The sequence below is a fragment of the Schistocerca nitens genome, chromosome 9 (genome assembly GCF_023898315.1).
Source record: "Schistocerca nitens isolate TAMUIC-IGC-003100 chromosome 9, iqSchNite1.1, whole genome shotgun sequence".
In the NCBI taxonomy this organism is placed as follows: domain Eukaryota; kingdom Metazoa; phylum Arthropoda; class Insecta; order Orthoptera; family Acrididae; genus Schistocerca; species Schistocerca nitens.
This window is the reverse complement of record NC_064622.1, coordinates 119,505,731-119,523,974: the sequence shown is the minus strand read 5'-3', so window position 1 is coordinate 119,523,974 and position 18,244 is coordinate 119,505,731. Positions and strand designations below refer to the sequence as shown.

Genomic DNA, 18,244 nt, shown 5'->3' with positions numbered 1-18,244 from the left:
GGCGATCAATTCCGATTACAAAATGATCTAGAGAGAATTTCTGTATGGTGTGAAAAGTGGCAATTAGCACTAAACAAAGAAAAGTGCGAGGTCATCCGAATTGGTACTAAAGGAAATCCGATAAGTGTTGGGTTTATCATAAATCGCACAAATTTAAGGGCAGTCAATTCGACTAAATACCTAGGAATTACAATTACGAACAACTTAAATTGGAAAGACCATGAAGATGATATTGTGGCGAAGGCGAAACAACGACTGCGCTTTGTTGGCAGAACAGCAAGAAGATGCAACAAACCGAATAAAGAGACAGCCTTCATTACACTCGTCCGTCCTCTGCTGGAATATTGCTGCACGGTATCGGATCCTTACCAGGTAGGATTGACGGAGGACATCGAAAAAGTACAAAGAAGGGTAGCTCGTTTCGTATTTTCGCGCAATAGGGGTGAGAGTGTCACTGATATGATACGCGAGTTGGGGTGGCAGTCACTGAAACAAAGGCGGTTTTCTTTGCGGTGAGATCTACTTATGAAATTTCTATCACCAACTTTCTCTTCCGAATGCGTAAATATTTTTTGACACCCATCTACGTAGGGAGAAATGATCATCATAATAAAATAAGAGATATCGGAGCTCGAGCGGAAAGATTTAGGGGTTCCTTTTTCCCAAGCGCCATACGAGAGTGGAATGGTAGAGAAGTAGTATGAAAATGGTTCGATGAACCTTCAGCCAGGAACCTAAGTGTGAATTGCAGAGTAACCATGTAGATTTAGATGTAGACAGTTAAATGGAGAGAAACAGTAACCTAACGTAACTGTTCTAACCTGGGATGAATAGAAACGAAACCTCCCAAACCGAAATTCTCCCTGGAGGCTTAGTTCAGACATCTTATTCATAATGAAATTCCACGATTTTCTAGTAATTATTTATTGTCTGCCACTCTACAAAGTGCACACTTAACATTGACCGAGGGCAAGAGGAAGTACTGTGATTTTAGCAGTCACTAATCTGTACATCTAGGGACAGACCACATTATCTGCCTGGATGTACTTATTTATTTATTTACGATTGTGACATTCTCAAGCAACATCTGTTATAACAGTGTCAAACGAACAATATTAGTATATATACCTATCGGCCGGAATATTATGACCTCCTACCTAATGGCAGGTGTGTTCACCACTGTAACCGATAACAGCGGCCACTCCTTGGTAGTTCGCTGGAGAGAGTTGGCACCACATGTGCACACCCACGTCACCTAATTCCCGTAAACTTCTGCAGGTTGGGGGGGATAGGGGGGCACCTTCAGTCGCGTCCCAAATTTGTTCGATCGCGTTCAGATCTGGGGAGTTGGGGAGCCAGCATATCAAATGGAATTCGCCATTGTATTCCTCGAACCACCCCAACACGGTGCAATATTTTGTTGAATTGCCATGAAGGGGAGACGTGGACTGCAACTAGTGTACGATACTCCGTGATCGTCATGGTGCCTCGTACGAGCTCCACAAGACCCAAGGAAGCCCGTGTGAATGTTCCCCACAGCATAACGGAGTCGCTGTAAGCTGTCCCGCAATACAGATGTCAAAGAGTTGTTCCCCTGGAAGACGACGGATTCGCGCCCTCCCACCGGCATGATGAAGAAGGTATCAGGAATCATCAGCCCATGTAACGCTCTGCTATTGCATCAACGTCCAGCGCCGGCAGTCTCGTGCCCATTTCAGTCTTACCTGTTTATGTCGTCGTGTTAACATTGGCACATGCAAGGGTCGTCGTCTGCGGAGGTTCTTCGTTGGAAGTGTTCGTTGCACAGTGTGTTCAGACACACTAGTAGTCTGCCTAACATTAAAGTCTGATGTTACTTCCGCCACAGTTAATCGCCTGTCCCGTTTTACCAAACTGCTCAGCCTACGACGTCAGACATTTGTTATGAAGGGTGGCCGCACAACCCCACGACGTTTGGACGTGGTTTCACTTTCGTTTCGCCACTTGAAGATACTTAGCGCAACACTCCTCGAACACCGGACAAGTTGTCCAGTTTCCGAAACGCTCGTGCCGAGACTCCGGACCATCACAATCTGCCGTCGATCAGATTGATCGCGCGACTTCCCCATTCTAGACAAGTACAGCACGCTCACTGACACGAAATGTACCGTGCGCATGTCTGACTGGCAGTCGTTCCTCGCCAGGTGACGCTGCTATCGCCTGAACGAGAATATATACACTCCTGGAAATGGAAAAAAGAACACATTGACACCGGTGTGTCAGACCCACCATACTTGCTCCGGACACTGCGAGAGGGCTGTACAATCAATGATCACACGCATGGCACAGCGGACACACCAGGAACCGCGGTGTTGGCCGTCGAATGGCGCTAGCTGCGCAGCATTTGTGCACCGCCGCCGTCAGTGTCAGCCAGTTTGCCGTGGCATACGGAGCTCCATCGCAGTCTTTAACACTGGTAGCATGCCGCGACAGCGTGGACGTGAACCGTATGTGCAGTTGACGGACTTTGAGCGAGGGCGTATAGTGGGCATGCGGGAGGCCGGGTGGACGTACCGCCGAATTGGTCAACACGTGGGGCGTGAGGTCTCCACAGTACATCGATGTTGTCGCCAGTGGTCGGCGGAAGGTGCACGTGCCCGTCGACCTGGGACCGGACCGCAGCGACGCACGGATGCACGCCAAGACCGTAGGATCCTACGCAGTGCCGTAGGGGACCGCACCGCCACTTCCCAGCAAATTAGGGACACTGTTGCTCCTGGGGTATCGGCGAGGACCATTCGCAACCGTCTCCATGAAGCTGGGCTACGGTCCCGCACACCGTTAGGCCGTCTTCCGCTCACGCCCCAACATCGTGCAGCCCGCCTCCAGTGGTGTCGCGACAGGCGTGAATGGAGGGACGAATGGAGACGTGTCGTCTTCAGCGATGAGAGTCGCTTCTGCCTTGGTGCCAATGATGGTCGTGTGCGTGTTTGGCGCCGTGCAGGTGAGCGCCACAATCAGGACTGCATACGACCGAGGCACACAGGGCCAACACCCGGCATCATGGTGTGGGGAGCGATCTCCTACACTGGCCGTACACCACTGGTGATCGTCGAGGGGACACTGAATAGTGCACGGTACATCCAAACCGTCATCGAACCCATCGTTCTACCATTCCTAGACTGGCAAGGGAACTTGCTGTTCGAACAGGACAATGCACGTCCGCATGTATCCCGTGCCACCCAACGTGCTCTAGAAGGTGTAAGTCAACTACCCTGGCCAGCAAGATCTCCGGATCTGTCCCCCATTGAGCATGTTTGGGACTGGATGAAGCGTCGTCTCACGCGGTCTGCACGTCCAGCACGAACGCTGGTCCAACTGAGGCGCCAGGTGGAAATGGCATGGCAAGCCGTTCCACAGGACAACATCCAGCATCTCTACGATCGTCTCCATGGGGGAATAGCAGCCTGCATTGCTGCGAAAGGTGGATATACACTGTACTAGTGCCGACATTGTGCATGCTGTGTTGCCTGTGTCTATGTGCCTGTGGTTCTGTCAGTGTGATCATGTGATGTATCTGACCCCAGGAATGTGTCAATATAGTTTCCCCTTCCTGGGACAATGAATTCACGGTGTTCTTATTTCAATTTCCAGGAGTGTAGATAGTAGGTCGGTAACCATAGTGTTCTGGCTGATCAGTGTAAATCAGACTTGTAACGAACAGTAAATCCTGCCACAAGCCAAAACCCGAATATTCTGCTGGCTTTCTAGCCGATTACAATAGGCAAAAGTATTCGGCCTGTGCGTGGCGGGAAAACTTGTGTCTTTTTTTTTTTCTCACTCCTTTCTAATGGGCAACAAATTACGGATCAAGGTCCACCTCCGTAGCGCAGCGGTAGCGTTACCGACTACCACCCAGGGGGCCGGGCTCGATTCCCGGCAGGGGACTGGGTGTTTTGTGTCCTTCATCATCATTGACTAGCAAGTTGCCCAAGTGGCGTCAACTAAAAAGCACTTGCAATATGGCGGCCGAGCTCCCCCGAATGGGGCCTGCCGACCAACAATGCCATACGATCATTTCATTTACGGATCAAGATACAGATGTAAGTAATCTTTCGACACCAAAAAAGCAACTGAGTTTTGAACAATGTGCTGAAATACGCAAACCATGCGATATTAATGATCCCAAGGCTAAAAAATACCATCTATTAATTGTCGAAATGATAGCTCTTGACAATGAGGCAGGAAATGCAGTAGAAATGGCTGGTTTTGGAAGACTGAATAATAGCGCTCTGCCGCCCTTACTTTTCAGACAAAATAATTCCCTATATCATAAGGTCGTCGAGACAATTAAAAGAATACTTTCAAAGAGTGATTATATTTCCGTGACATGCGACATGTGGGCGTGCTTGCGTAATCCAATCAGTTCTTATATTTTACTACGCATTTTATTGCTCGTGAATACAATGTCAAAAATGTAGTATTTAGCATTAAGCATTTTGAGCGACAACACACAGCAGAAAACATAGCGATCGCTTTATAACAAATTTCAAGTTTATGGGACTTCCAACTGGCAAAAATTCATGTCGTTGTTCATGACACTGGACGAAACATATAAATAGTTATTAGTAATGTATACTTTGCCTCAGTGCGTTGTTTCATTCATACTCTCCAATTAATTGTTGACGATTGTCTGAAGGCTCAGTCAAATGTGAGTCAAAAGATAGCAACAGGTAGGAAGATCGGAACTCATTTTAATCGTTCTGACACTGCATTCTATCGAAGAAGACATTCTTCTCCTTCAGCATGAATTGGTGTACGATGTCAGTACGCGGTGGAATTCCACCTATTGTATTCTTGCAAGTCAAAACGGAACACAAACGGGCCATTCCGCTCTGTCTCACGGACTGTGATATTGCCAATCTGACTGCTGCACAGTGGGAGATTTTAGAGAAACTTACGCAATTATTGCAACCATTTGAAAAAATAACAAAAATTACAAGTTCCGGATAAGCCTGCATTTCTGAAATTATTCCGTATGTTGTTACACTAATACAATATTGCAATAAAACGAGCACATTAAGCCAGGTGAGGCTTGTCACACAACAAGTGTTGTACGAACGGTTTGAAGACAGCACGACAAGTAAAAATTATTTAGCAGCTTTAAAATGATTGTTTTCACCAGTCAACTCCAAAGAGGCAAAGCAAAGCAGTATATTTTGATCGATAGCCTAAAGATGAACCGTGAAACAAGCAGCGACGATAGCGCGAATTAGTCCCCTATTCGGGCCAAGTGGGTGAGAACCGGAGAGCAAAGCCTAAGCCAGACTATTCACTCATCTTTTATGGACTGCTCGGAAGACATGTTTGCATAAAAAACACCACTCATCGAAAGAAAAACTGTAATTGTAACTGAAATACACCTTCATTTGAGTATTAAGGACATGTCACGTCATAACAATCCATACACATGGCAACCAAGAAAAGATAAATTTCCGTGTTTGGTAAATCTTGCAGCAAAATAATTGTCGGCGCCAGGAAGTAGTATTTATTCAGAGCGTCTCTTCACTGAAGCTGAGAATGTCTACGAGAAGAAAAGGTGTAAACTACTGCCTAAAAATGCAGGAAAATTAGTCTTTTTGCACCATAATAATCCATTTCAAATTTTAATTACGAGAATTCAAGTGCATAAACATTTTGTATTTTAAAAAATGTGCCCGCAGAATACATAAATTTATTTTACGTAAGTTTATTATTAATATAAAATAAATCAATATTTTCATTTTACCAGTTATCTGACTACAGCAAAACTTCTTACGAAAGTATTCGGCAGAATAGTACCTAGAAGCGGCCAAATAGGATAAAAGTAGCCGAATAGCCCAAAGCAGTATCGAATAATAGCCGAATACACGTTGCAAATCTAATATAAATAATTTTTGTGAGTATTTTATAGTTGTATTTCATTGCTTGTTGTACACTCTGCATTTAATCACACGAGCACATAATTTCAAATCGTTGAATCACAAAGGTGGCATCCATATTCGTGGTAATAATATGTATATAAAAAGATGTAGTATGCATATAGTATTGAAATATGCTTGCCGTTTAAGTGTCGAATTCATCGAATTTAAATATATTAAGTGAAGAACTATCAACGGTTCGGTACTAAAAATTTCTGAATAGTTTCTGTCACATTTGGTTTTGGTACTTACACATTTTCAAAATGGTTCAAATGGCTCTGAGCACCATGGGACTTAACTTCTGAGGTCATCAGTCCCCTAGGCTTAGAACTACTTAAAGCCGGCCGCGGTAGCCGTGCGGTTCTAGGCGCTGCAGTCCGGAACCGCGGGGCTGCTACGGTCGCAGGTTCGAATCCTGCCTCGGGCATGGATGTGTGTGATGTCCTTAGGTTAGTTAGGTTTAAGTAGTTCTAAGTCCTGGGGGACTGATGACCTAAGATGTTAAGTCCCATAGTGCTCAGAGCCTTTTTGAACTACTTAAAGCTAACTAAACTAAGGACCTTACAAACATCCATTCCCGAGGCAGGATTCGAAGCTGCGACCGTAGCGGTCGCGCGGTTCCAGAATGTAGCGCCTAGAACCACTCGGACACTCCGGCAGGCCTTACACATTTTCAGACTCACCACATCGGTTACTACAAAACGCAGTTTCAATACCCTTCCCCCTTTGGGCTGATTTCGGCAGTCGCCCAAGCATTTAAAGATTTCTTTTTCCAAGCTTTTATGAGTTTCAAACTGGTCGACAATGTGAGTTGATGGTTTGCTTAATCTATCAAAAACATTACCTAAAACCTTGTCTTCAAGTACCAATCTAAACGGTGTTGTTTTAATTTAAGTACCCGGAAATTAAACAGGTAATTCCGTTTCATTAACAAAAAGCCCAGTTGTAAAGCGTACTTTAATCTGACAGGCGCTTCGGATAACTGAAGACTTAGGGTTATGTTCTCGGAATTTATGTGACGAATAGGTCTGTGCGGCTGGTCCCGGCGGATGTTCGAGTCCTCCCTCGGGCATGGGTGTGTGTGTTTGTCCTTACGATAATTTAGGTTAAGTAGTGTGTAAGCTTAGGGACTGATGACCTTAGCAGTTAAGTCCCATAAGATTTAACACACATTTGAACATCATGAACGAATAGGAACAATAACTGTCTGAGTTTCTCCAGAAGAAGACTAAGAATTTGACGGAAATAAAGAACCACCTGGCACTGTTCTAAGTCAGGAGATTATGCTAGGATTAGAATATATGGAAAAATTATGCAGTAATTTAGACCGGATGCATGTAGGGTCTCTTATTTAGAAGTCTCTGTTTGCGCTCATGGTTACGCTATTGTTACAGCCTTTCGTGTGTCAGATCTTGCCCCAAGTACTGTTAAGTGAAACAATATTTGTTTCTGCAGTTCTGACGCTCGAAGTTTCAAGAGGACAAACTACCATTTTTGTACAACAAATAGACAACGTCACAACCAAGTGGCTGGCTCATCTTATTATTGTCGCAAGCTACCAGCCATCTCAATGCCATTTACTGTTTCAGCAACACTCTTAATGTATGAAAACGGCATAAATAGATATACTGAAAAACGTATCCAGAATTTTTATGACTTTGGCTGTAATTACATGACCTTCGCTTTTCGTTTTAATATGAGTAGCTACACATATATCAAAACATCAACCGTACCGCGATCTTGAGAAAGGGCGTTGATGAACACGCTGTTTTGCGCCCTACAATTTTAAATACATCCATCTATCACAAGCACTACCGTGTAATCGATAATGTTTACATTAGAGCTACAGTTGGTCATTCTCTGACTTGATTTTCGTCACGAAGCATCTCCTCAGATCGCGTTTCCTATTATCTTCAAATGTTAGCTGAAGTGATGAGACAAGACAACATTTGCCTTGGAAGACAGCATATCAGTCATTTTGTCTACGAGAAAAGTTAACAGAGAGAACATTTTTTTTTTTTTTTTTTTATACTGTAGTTCGTCAGTCTGAAGGCTGGTTACGTGCAGGTCTGTGTGCTAGTCTATCCTTCCAAAACCTCTTCTTATGTGCTTTAGTGCTCCAGTTGTTCGACTTTCCCACATAATTTCCAGCACTTCTTTGTTTCACATTTCGAAAGCTTCTGTAATCTTGCATTACATTCTCGGACTTCTTGCCGCGTCAATTAAAGAAAAACCTCCAGCGTTCGACGATTACCTCCAGCGTCTTCGTCAGGAGCAACCAACAGTCAAAACTGCAGCTTTTGTGGCCTTATATAGCCCAAGAAGACTTCTGATTGATCGGCAATTACGTCATGCTGTAGCAGATAGTGTCAACGTCTGCGCTGGTGGTGCCACCGCACCCGCCGTAACGTAAACATTGCGACGAATATCACTGACTCTTCTTTGCATCGAGATCACTTTTCCGTGCACTGCTAAGATTATATCCACTGTCTCTCACAGTCTTATTTCTAAAGCCTCTTTAATTACCGAGTCCCAGTGGGGGTCTGGGACAAAGCTTTAATTCATGAAACAGTATTGTATGTTTGTGAGGCTGTGCTCTGCCACTGCAGATTTCTCCAGTTCTGAATTTTTAATATGCCGTTGATGTTCTGCACAGCGGTAGGAAACGATGTAATTGCTTCCACTCTCACATGGGATGTTACAAATCCCAGAAATCCTGAGGCCGAGACTCTCCTCAGCAGAGCATAACCTATATTATCTTCTTAGGAGGTCGGAAGATAGACCATATACCTCGTCTTCCCAGGACTCCGCGGCAGAAGGGAAGGAATGGGTTGGGTTGGGTTGTTGTGGGGGAGGAGACCAGACAGCGAGGTCATCGGTCTCATCGGATTAGGGAAGGACGGGGAAGGAAGTTGGCCGATTTAGGGAAATCACGGAAAACCTAAATCAGGATGGCCGGACGTGAGATTGAACCGTCGTCCTCCCGAATGCGAGTCCAGTGTGCTAACCACTGCGCCACCTCGCTCGGTGGAAGGAATGCAATCGGTGGCTCATCACGTGAATTTTCAACATTTTCCCGGTTCCTTTCCTTGGAGAACGCTGACTTCATATCACGTGACCCATAGCCGTTCTTTCGGAACACAAACTTCAGATGATTAATTTCGGAAACCAAGTGGCCCTCGTCAGAAACGATCTTTGCTCTGTTCAACAGTGGATTTAAAACTTCTCTCTTCTGGACTGGATGATGAAAACTCTGGGCGCTAAGATGTAAATCAGTGTGCGTCGGCTAGCAGTAAACTGAATGGCCGAGACGTCCATCCGATTTTCGCTGTAGCAAAACATGTGAAAATAGCATTCGTCCCTCTTTCTCTGCCTCGATGGTGAACTGAATGTTTGGCTGCATACTGTTCATATGTTCTAGAGAGTGCTCAAGAATTTCTATGCCGTATGTCCAGCCGATACTCGTGTCGTCAACATAACAATAAAATGAATACAGACGAATTTGAGCCAAATTTAATGCACGTTTCTGAAAATGTTGCATAAAAATATTGGCCATTGCTAGAAACAACTGTCATTCCTTCCGTCATTTCATAAAATTTACCAATCAGACACCGTCTTTGTTCTACGTAAGGTGACCACAGCAGTAGTTTTGATAGGCAGTTGCTCCTGACGAAGACGAGGGAGGTAATCATCGAAAGCCTGAAGTTTACCTTGAATAGATGCGACAGTGCCACCATGAAAGACTTCGTTCTCAGTTATATAATCTTCTCGTCTGTACTGCACACTGAAAGCGCGTCAGTTCCATGTAAGTCTCCAGACAAACACTTACGAAAAAATAAAAAAATATATGTCTTAGCTCTTAAACTTGTATTCGATGTTAACGTAATTCTCTTTTTCGAAACTTGTTCTCTTGATCTATAGTACTTATTATAAGTATGGGTGCAATCATGGGTTACGTTAAAATTCCGAAAACTGGCAGTAAAACTCTTTTGGTTTATAGAAAAGCACAGAGAACCTTTGTTGATGAATATTATACTAATCTCACTCGTACTGTGACATTCATCGACACGGGAGAGAAATATTTGGAATGGAGGACGTATTTCTAGGCCGGCCGAAGTGGCCGTGCGGTTAAAGGCGCTGCAGTCTGGAACCGCAAGACCGCTACGGTCGCAGGTTCGAATCCTGCCTCGGGCATGGATGTTTGTGATGTCCTTAGGTTAGTTAGGTTTAACTAGTTCTAAGTTCTAGGGGACTAATAACCTCAGCAGTTGAGTCCCATAGTGCTCAGAGCCATTTGAACCATTTGAACGTATTTCTAGCTTGAGAGCCCAGTGCGGCCTTACCGTTGACGGTGAGCTTGGCGACCTTGGACTCCCTGGAGCCCGCCATGTTCTGCGCCGCGCACTGGTATTGGCCCTCGTCTGCCTGCCGGACGTCGGAGATGAGCAGGTTCCCTCCGTCCACCAGCCGCAGCCTGGAACACACACGGAGAACTGACCGTTATCAGCAGCACAACTGGCGTCGCATCCACTAGTACACACACACACCTGTACACATGGACGTGTCTGCCAGCGGGAAAATGTAATAGGGTGTTATTGTTGTGGTCTTCAGTCCGAAGACTGGTTTGATGCAGCTCTCCATGCTACTCTATCCTATGCAAGACTCTTCATCTCCGAATAACTCTGCAGCTTACATCTTCCTGAATATGCTTACTGTACTCATCTCCTGGTCTCCTTCCACGATTCCCCCCCCTCCCCCCCAACAAACACACCACACACACACACACACACACACACACACACACACACACTTACCTCCAGTACTAAATTTGTGATCCCTTGATGTCTCAGAATGTATCCGTCAACTCAAGCTATGCCATTAATTTCTTTTTTTCCCCAGTTAGGCTCAGTACCTCCTCATTAGTTTTTCGATCTACCCAAAAACTCCAGTATTTTTCTGTAGCACCATATTTCAAAATCTTCGAGCCTCATCTAGTCTGAACTCCTTACTGCCCACGTAGCACATCCGTACAAAGCTATGCTAAGACAAGTTCCTTCAGAAAAGACTTCGCAAGATTTGAATTCAAATTAGATGTTAACAGGTTTCTCTCTTTCTTGCAACCGCCAGTTTGCATTTCACATCTCCTCTACTTGGGCCGTTATCAGTTACTTTGCCTTTTAATAGCAAAACTCATCTATTACTTTTAGTGTCCCGTTTCCTACAGTAATTCTCTCAACATCGCCTGATTTAATTCGACTACTTTTTTATGTTCGTTTATAACCTCTTTTCGAGACAGTATCTATTCCGTTCAACTGCTCTTATAAGTTCCTTCCCATCTCTGGTAGAATTACAATATCAGCAGAACACCTCAAAGTTTTGTATTTTTTCATACCAATTCCAAATTAATCCTCGGATTTCCTTGCAGCTAGCTCAGTGGAGAGATTTAGTGACATCTGGGAAAGGCTACAATCTTATCTCATTTCCTTATTGGCTGCTGCTTCCCTTTCATGTTCTTTGACCCTTACAAGAGCAGTCTGATTTGGGTGCAAGATGTGAGTAACCTTTCGTTCTCTGCACTGTGTCCCTGCTGCTTTCAGAATTTCAAAAAGCATATTGCAGTCAACATAGTCAAAACCTTCTCTAACAAGGAGAACACGCCATAGGTCGTTCTCTAACACAATCTAAACTTCGCAGGGCGAAATTAATGGGACATCTGTTTTGGCTTAAGTGCCGATACCCTGTAGTTTCCGAGAACATGAAGGTTAAACTTTCTACGCTACTTGACCAGTAAGCCCGATTGTCGTGTAACTAAGCAAGTGTGTAGCGCTGCGGCTAAGGCCACAGTTTCAAATTTTTGCCGCGAGAGCGGACTAGAGAAGTGGTGTGTCATTTTCTCGGGAACTGCAGAGTGTCGGCACCTAAGCCAAAACAGGTGTCCCGTTATTTTCACCATTCTAATTTTTGACTTTGTCAGAGACCGATCTATGGTGGATCCCCATGTAAAGCTAGGAATAGGTATCAGTACCTTTGAGACATATGGCATTTGGTGATAGTAACGTTGCACAGTGGCGGCCAGCGTACTGACCTGGTGGAGGCGCGCAGGTCCAGCGGCTGTCCGTCCCTTCTCCAGATGAGCGCTGGTTCCGGCAGGCCCTTGGGTGGGCCACACTCCAGCAGCGCTGTCTCTCCAGCGGCTACTCGGGTGTCCTTCGGCTCCGGTCGGAAGTCCTCGCGGAGGTCTGCAGCAGCACAAGTCACTCACTAACACGTAGACTGGGCCAACAGCAAGTACACTGTTCTACAAAACTACGGTTCTATCGAGTGCTCTATGCTACCTGTAGCTTAGTAGTGCAGAACTACTATAAGCTATAGACATCCGGCGAGTGCAGGAAGTCGACATGCCTGTTACGACGTCACATTGTGAGACATGCCGGCCAGCCACCGTAAACCTGCCAGCGCAGCGATAAAACAGGTGTCTAGCAGAGCAGACCAACCGATTTCTCCAACGATGGGCCGCAGAAACGTCAGGAACGCGAGAAGAAGTGGTAAATCACCAAGAGTGAGCCGATATCTCGTATAAACAGCTGTGAATTTATAGCAGAGATTTTCTCAGACTGGCAAACCTACAACGAAAAGGGGGTGCAACATCACTCGGGCTTGTACACAACCTTTTATCATGATTCGTCTGCAAAAGGGGTTCGGTTGCGCACAGTTGCATTCGCGCCCTATATTGAGTAAATAGCCAGCCAAAGTACAGCAGTGAATGAATTCAAGTATTTGTCTAAATCACGATCGTTCACAAATGATCTACACCGACAACAGTTTAAAATGACAACGTTTTTATTTTACTAAATCACACCTACAAAACAAACTGATGGCCACGTGATACTATGTCGGCGGCTCTTAGCCGCACCGACCTTACCGCACCGACGGACCACGATCAAAAGACCGCGACCTTTGTCCCCTATCCTCTGTCCATTGTCCGGTCACGTGACACTACATTAGTCAAATACACTCCTGGAAATTGAAATAAGAACACCGTGAATTCATTGTCCCAGGAAGGGGAAACTTTATTGACACATTCCTGGGGTCAGATACATCACATGATCACACTGACAGAACCACAGGCACATAGATACAGGCAACAGAGCATGCACAATGTCGGCACTAGTACAGTGTATATCCACCTTTCGCAGCAATGCAGGCTGCTATTCTCCCATGGAGACGATCGTAGAGATGCTGGATGTAGTCCTGTGGAACAGCTTGCCATGCCATTTCCACCTGGCGCCTCAGTTGGACCAGCGTTCGTGCTGGACGTGCAGACCGCGTGAGACGACGCTTCATCCAGTCCCAAACATGCTCAATGGGGGACAGATCCGGAGATCTTGCTGGCCAGGGTGGCACGGGATACATGCGGACGTGCATTGTCCTGTTGGAACAGCAAATTCCCTTGCCGGTCTAGGAATGGTAGAACGATGGGTTCGATGACGGTTTGGATGTACCGTGCACTATTCAGTGTCCCCTCGACGATCACCAGTGGTGTACGGCCAGTGTAGGAGATCGCTCCCCACACCATGATGCCGGGTGTTGGCCCTGTGTGCCTCGGTCGTATGCAGTCCTGATTGTGGCGCTCACCTGCACGGCGCCAAACACGCACACGACCATCATTGGCACCAAGGCAGAAGCGACTCTCATCGCTGAAGACGACACGTCTCCATTCGTCCCTCCATTCACGCCTGTCGCGACACCACTGGAGGCGGGCTGCACGATGTTGGGGCGTGAGCGGAAGACGGCCTAACGGTGTGCGGGACCGTAGCCCAGCTTCATGGAGACGGTTGCGAATGGTCCTCGCCGATACCCCAGGAGCAACAGTGTCCCTAATTTGCTGGGAAGTGGCGGTGCGGTCCCCTACGGCACTGCGTAGGATCCTACGGTCTTGGCGTGCATCCGTGCGTCGCTGCGGTCCGGTCCCAGGTCGACGGGCACGTGCACCTTCCGCCGACCACTGGCGACAACATCGATGTACTGTGGAGACCTCACGCCCCACGTGTTGACCAATTCGGCGGTACGTCCACCCGGCCTCCCGCATGCCCACTATACGCCCTCGCTCAAAGTCCGTCAACTGCACATACGGTTCACGTCCACGCTGTCGCGGCATGCTACCAGTGTTAAAGACTGCGATGGAGCTCCGTATGCCACGGCAAACTGGCTGACACTGACGGCGGCGGTGCACAAATGCTGCGCAGCTAGCGCCATTCGACGGCCAACACCGCGGTTCCTGGTGTGTCCGCTGTGCCGTGCGTGTGATCATTGCTTGTACAGCCCTCTCGCAGTGTCCGGAGCAAGTATGGTGGGTCTGACACACCAGTGTCAATGTGTTCTTTTTTCCATTTCCAGGAGTGTATATTATTTCTAAACATGGCCATCATGCATTTACAATGTTACAATATTAAAATACGTAATGCTAAATACCTTATATTATTTTGTAGACAATCATCAGATTATTTACGTATTTAAGAGCACTCCACATTTTGGCAGTTTCACCCCTCTTCTTTTGTTTAATCACGTCTTTGCCTAAAAGGCGTGGCATACGAAATATTCATTTTGCTCTACATAGATCGAAAACTGAACAGTACTTTCACAACGAAAGACAATAACTTATTATGCAGCGGTTCTCAAACATCATTACAACTTAATTCTTATATAAAACATGTTCTTTAATGTCCAAAATATTATCCTTGCTACTATGCTTTAAATTTGAGTTTTGAACTATTTTGAAGAGCTCTTATGGGGAGTACTGCTATTTCAGTGATCATATACCCAGCAAATCCATTATATGCTGCCTCCTCTCTTTATCAAGAAGGTATCTCCATAAATATATTGACTTGTGCTTGCTTCACCCCAACTGTTCTTCCACAGTAAACATTACCACACCCAGCAAATTAGTTATACTATTACAGTATCCCTTGCAACCTCACAGGGGCTACGGCAGGCACTGCTAAATCAGAAAGCAGCCACCATGAACCTAGTCAGTCACCAGCGCCCCACCGTCTTCTTGCCTGCCCTGCTTCTGGAGCCTGGTACTTCTCCACTGGTGGGCTATTTCTCAGCTCACTCCAGCAGCAGCCCGATTCCTGCCTAGGGGGCAGCAGGTCATGACCGGGTTGATATAACTGCTCTCTCTTGACACTGAGGTAGCCGCCATGGCGCCTCGCATCACTATTCGTACAGACGAGACTTGTAACTAGGATCAGCGGGGTACACATAAGTGGGTCACGTGCTGCTAGCCGGTCACAGGCGTCAGCATTCCGGGGTGCATGCATATGTAAGAACCCACAGACTGGTCGCCAACCATCACTGCGCCAAATGAGGCTACTGTACCATACGCCCAGATAGGCGAGGCCACCACACTGCAGCTTCAGAGCGTAGCTGCATGGGTTGTAATAAAGTGACTGACTGGTTAATATTGTTTAGCTAGACTGCTACTGCCCTGTATCCTCACCACGATCCACCACGCCCGCTCAGTCGTGCGCAGAACTGCTCTGTCTGCCCCCGGGCCTCTTTCTGAGTGTTCAATCGATTATAAAGACCAGAAACTATATCTGTGACAACAATTATTGGTGCTAACCAAAATTACATAGTACAGCCAAATCAAGAAAGAAAACGTTCTTCAGTCCAGGAGCTACAGCGATAACAAATACAGAGATGGAACTGTCGAACAAGTTGCTGGAAATGTTAGGCTGGAGCATAGAAAAGCATGGAACTGGAAAATAGGCTACGTGAAAATCCGGAGAGGAAGAAACTGGAACACGTGCAATGAGCTGCTCTCGGGAAATGTTCAAAATTAAGTAGGCAGATAAGTAATAAATAAAGAGGTAGTAAAAAGAATAGGTGAGGAAAGAAGTTTATCGAGGACACTTCCAAAAAAGGCATAGCTATGTGGGACAATACTGACTGGGCTACATACACTGTCGCGGCATGCTACCAGTGTTAAAGACTGCGATGGAGCTCCGTATGCCACGGCAAACTGGCTGACACTGACGGCGGCGGTGCACAAATGCTGCGCAGCTAGCGCCATTCGACGGCCAACACCGCGGTTCCTGGTGTGTCCGCTGTGCCGTGCGTGTGATCATTGCTTGTACAGCCCTCTCGCAGTGTCCGGAGCAAGTATGGTGGGTCTGACACACCGGTGTCAATGTGTTCTTTTTTCCATTTCCAGGAGTGTATTACACTACACTGCACAAGAGCTCTTCACAGCTACCGGGAAGACACACCATCAAATCATATTGTGTGAAGCTCCTCCATTCTAACAGGTTGCGGGTAAGACGACTCCTTGATGATCGGAAAGCATTAAATATATGCTTAACGGATGAAACTGTTTTAATTCAACGGATTTCCTTTGTCTTGTAACAGGAAAATGACAGAGTACCATAGGGCACTTCCGGGCTTACGTCACGGCCTAGACAGGGTATCACACATGGATCTGAGTCTCTATCCCCACAGCCAATCCAATCAGGCAGAGAACGGTACACTACAAACGCATCTGCGCAGAAGACACAACTGTGATCTGTTTACAACATGTACACGGTCCTAAACATCTTTAAATCTTGTAAAAGCGATAGATACAGACATTAAATTGTACACCGATAGGGAAAATTCGCGCAAAAGGGAAGGAGAGTAGAGTATGTAAAAGTATGAGGTATTCTTGGGTTACAACGGTATGAAATGGTCGACTTTTGAAGGATGGAAAATCTAAGTTCTTATATAACTGTATTAAATTTTATTCTCTATCCCTTTATTGTGTTTATAAAAAAAATGACCGCTACATGTTAATTTTTGTAGTCACGGTCGGTACGCTGCCATGCCCCCATTATTTAAATTACATAATTCCAGCAGTGTAAAATTTTTGCTTTCAGCGACTCTTGTTTGAGATATGTTGTATACGTGGATAACGCTGCTTATTTCTGCCATCTGTAAATGATCAGTTCTGCTTCTATTAATTTTATATTTGGTTAAGCTTTCGTTCCTACTGAAAGTTTGTTGCCTAAGTACTACAGATATTTGTGAGTCTAGATGTTCATTAGTGTGTAGTAAATACTAACAATGCCACATATCAGAAATATGATAAAGGAAAATTCAATGGCAACTAGTTTATAAGAATGCAGTTCATGTTACAAATAGGAACCTATATATCAGTTTTTCAGAAGGATTCCCCCATAGCTCACCCGATCATTCAGATTTTTTTTTTTTTTTTTTTTTTTTTTTTTTTTTGCAGTGATGCTGTCGTAGTGGATACTAAACCCATCCAATTAGTATTTCGTTCAACTACTTTCATGTAATCTGCGCTACCATATTGTTTACATTTCACCACTTCCTTTACCAAATATAATGCTTTGAGAATTGGTTACTGATTATGAAATTATGTCACAATATCCCCCAGAATGTTGCACATAACGATGAATTAAATGTATGATTCTACTGTTCGGCAGATATTTCCTTTAACCATTTCTGTACTCACTTATATAAAATGTATTTATTTCCCTAATGCCCTCATGTTACAAATTTGAAATTTAATTTCTTTTTGCTGAACTATGTGGGCACACTTCCACCAAAGAATCTATAATGTTTAAAGGGAATGCCAAGAGAAGGCTTGAAAGTGAAGATATGCAGCTGAATGAAGAGATAGCTTCAGTAATGCCCTGAAGTACAGTTTAATATGGCTCACATCCTAATTTGCAATTTCCCGTAAGCTGTATTTTTCAGAATTTAGGTACACATACCACCTCAAGTTTATGAAGCATTTCCGTAATTTCTGTTGTGTAATTTACCTTTGTCTATACCTGCCTAGTATATTTAAACTTACTGCAGGTGCAATAAATTATAGTGAAATAAGTTTTTGTTAGGGAAAGTTGTAAACATTAAAATATGACATACAATAAATTATTGTGGGTAATATAATTAAACTGCGGAATTAAATAGCTCTAGTATATTAGCCGACACGTCATACGTATCTGGCAAAATTTGGTGTCCTTCATATCCAAATTACCTGAATTTGATGGCATTTTAGAAAATCTTTTGCTATTATTATTAGATTTACAATTATTGTTTATTATAAGCACTAATACGTCATTAATGGTTCAAAATACTTGTAGATTGTCTAGAAAGTATTCTGCATTAACTACGATAAACTGCAGAACAGTAAAACATTGGCAAAAGATAGTGCTTGAAAGAAATACTGATTTTCACGTAATTTGGAGCCGACAAAGTAGCTTGTGTCCTTAAACATATGATTGAAAGGAGTCCCT

At 44.9% G+C, this 18,244-nt stretch overlaps 1 protein-coding gene across 1 annotated transcript in view; it reads right to left on the bottom strand.

The window, feature by feature from the left end:
* Positions 1-18,244, bottom strand: part of LOC126204047 (roundabout homolog 2-like) — a 318,078-nt gene that overhangs the window by 130,343 nt on the left and 169,491 nt on the right. Inside the window, exons 3-4 of the mRNA XM_049938471.1 lie at positions 12,025-12,178; positions 10,283-10,413 (exon numbers count right to left, since the gene is read on the bottom strand). Coding sequence (XP_049794428.1) covers positions 10,283-10,413; positions 12,025-12,178 — 285 coding nt within the window. The remainder of the gene's footprint in view (positions 1-10,282; positions 10,414-12,024; positions 12,179-18,244) is intronic.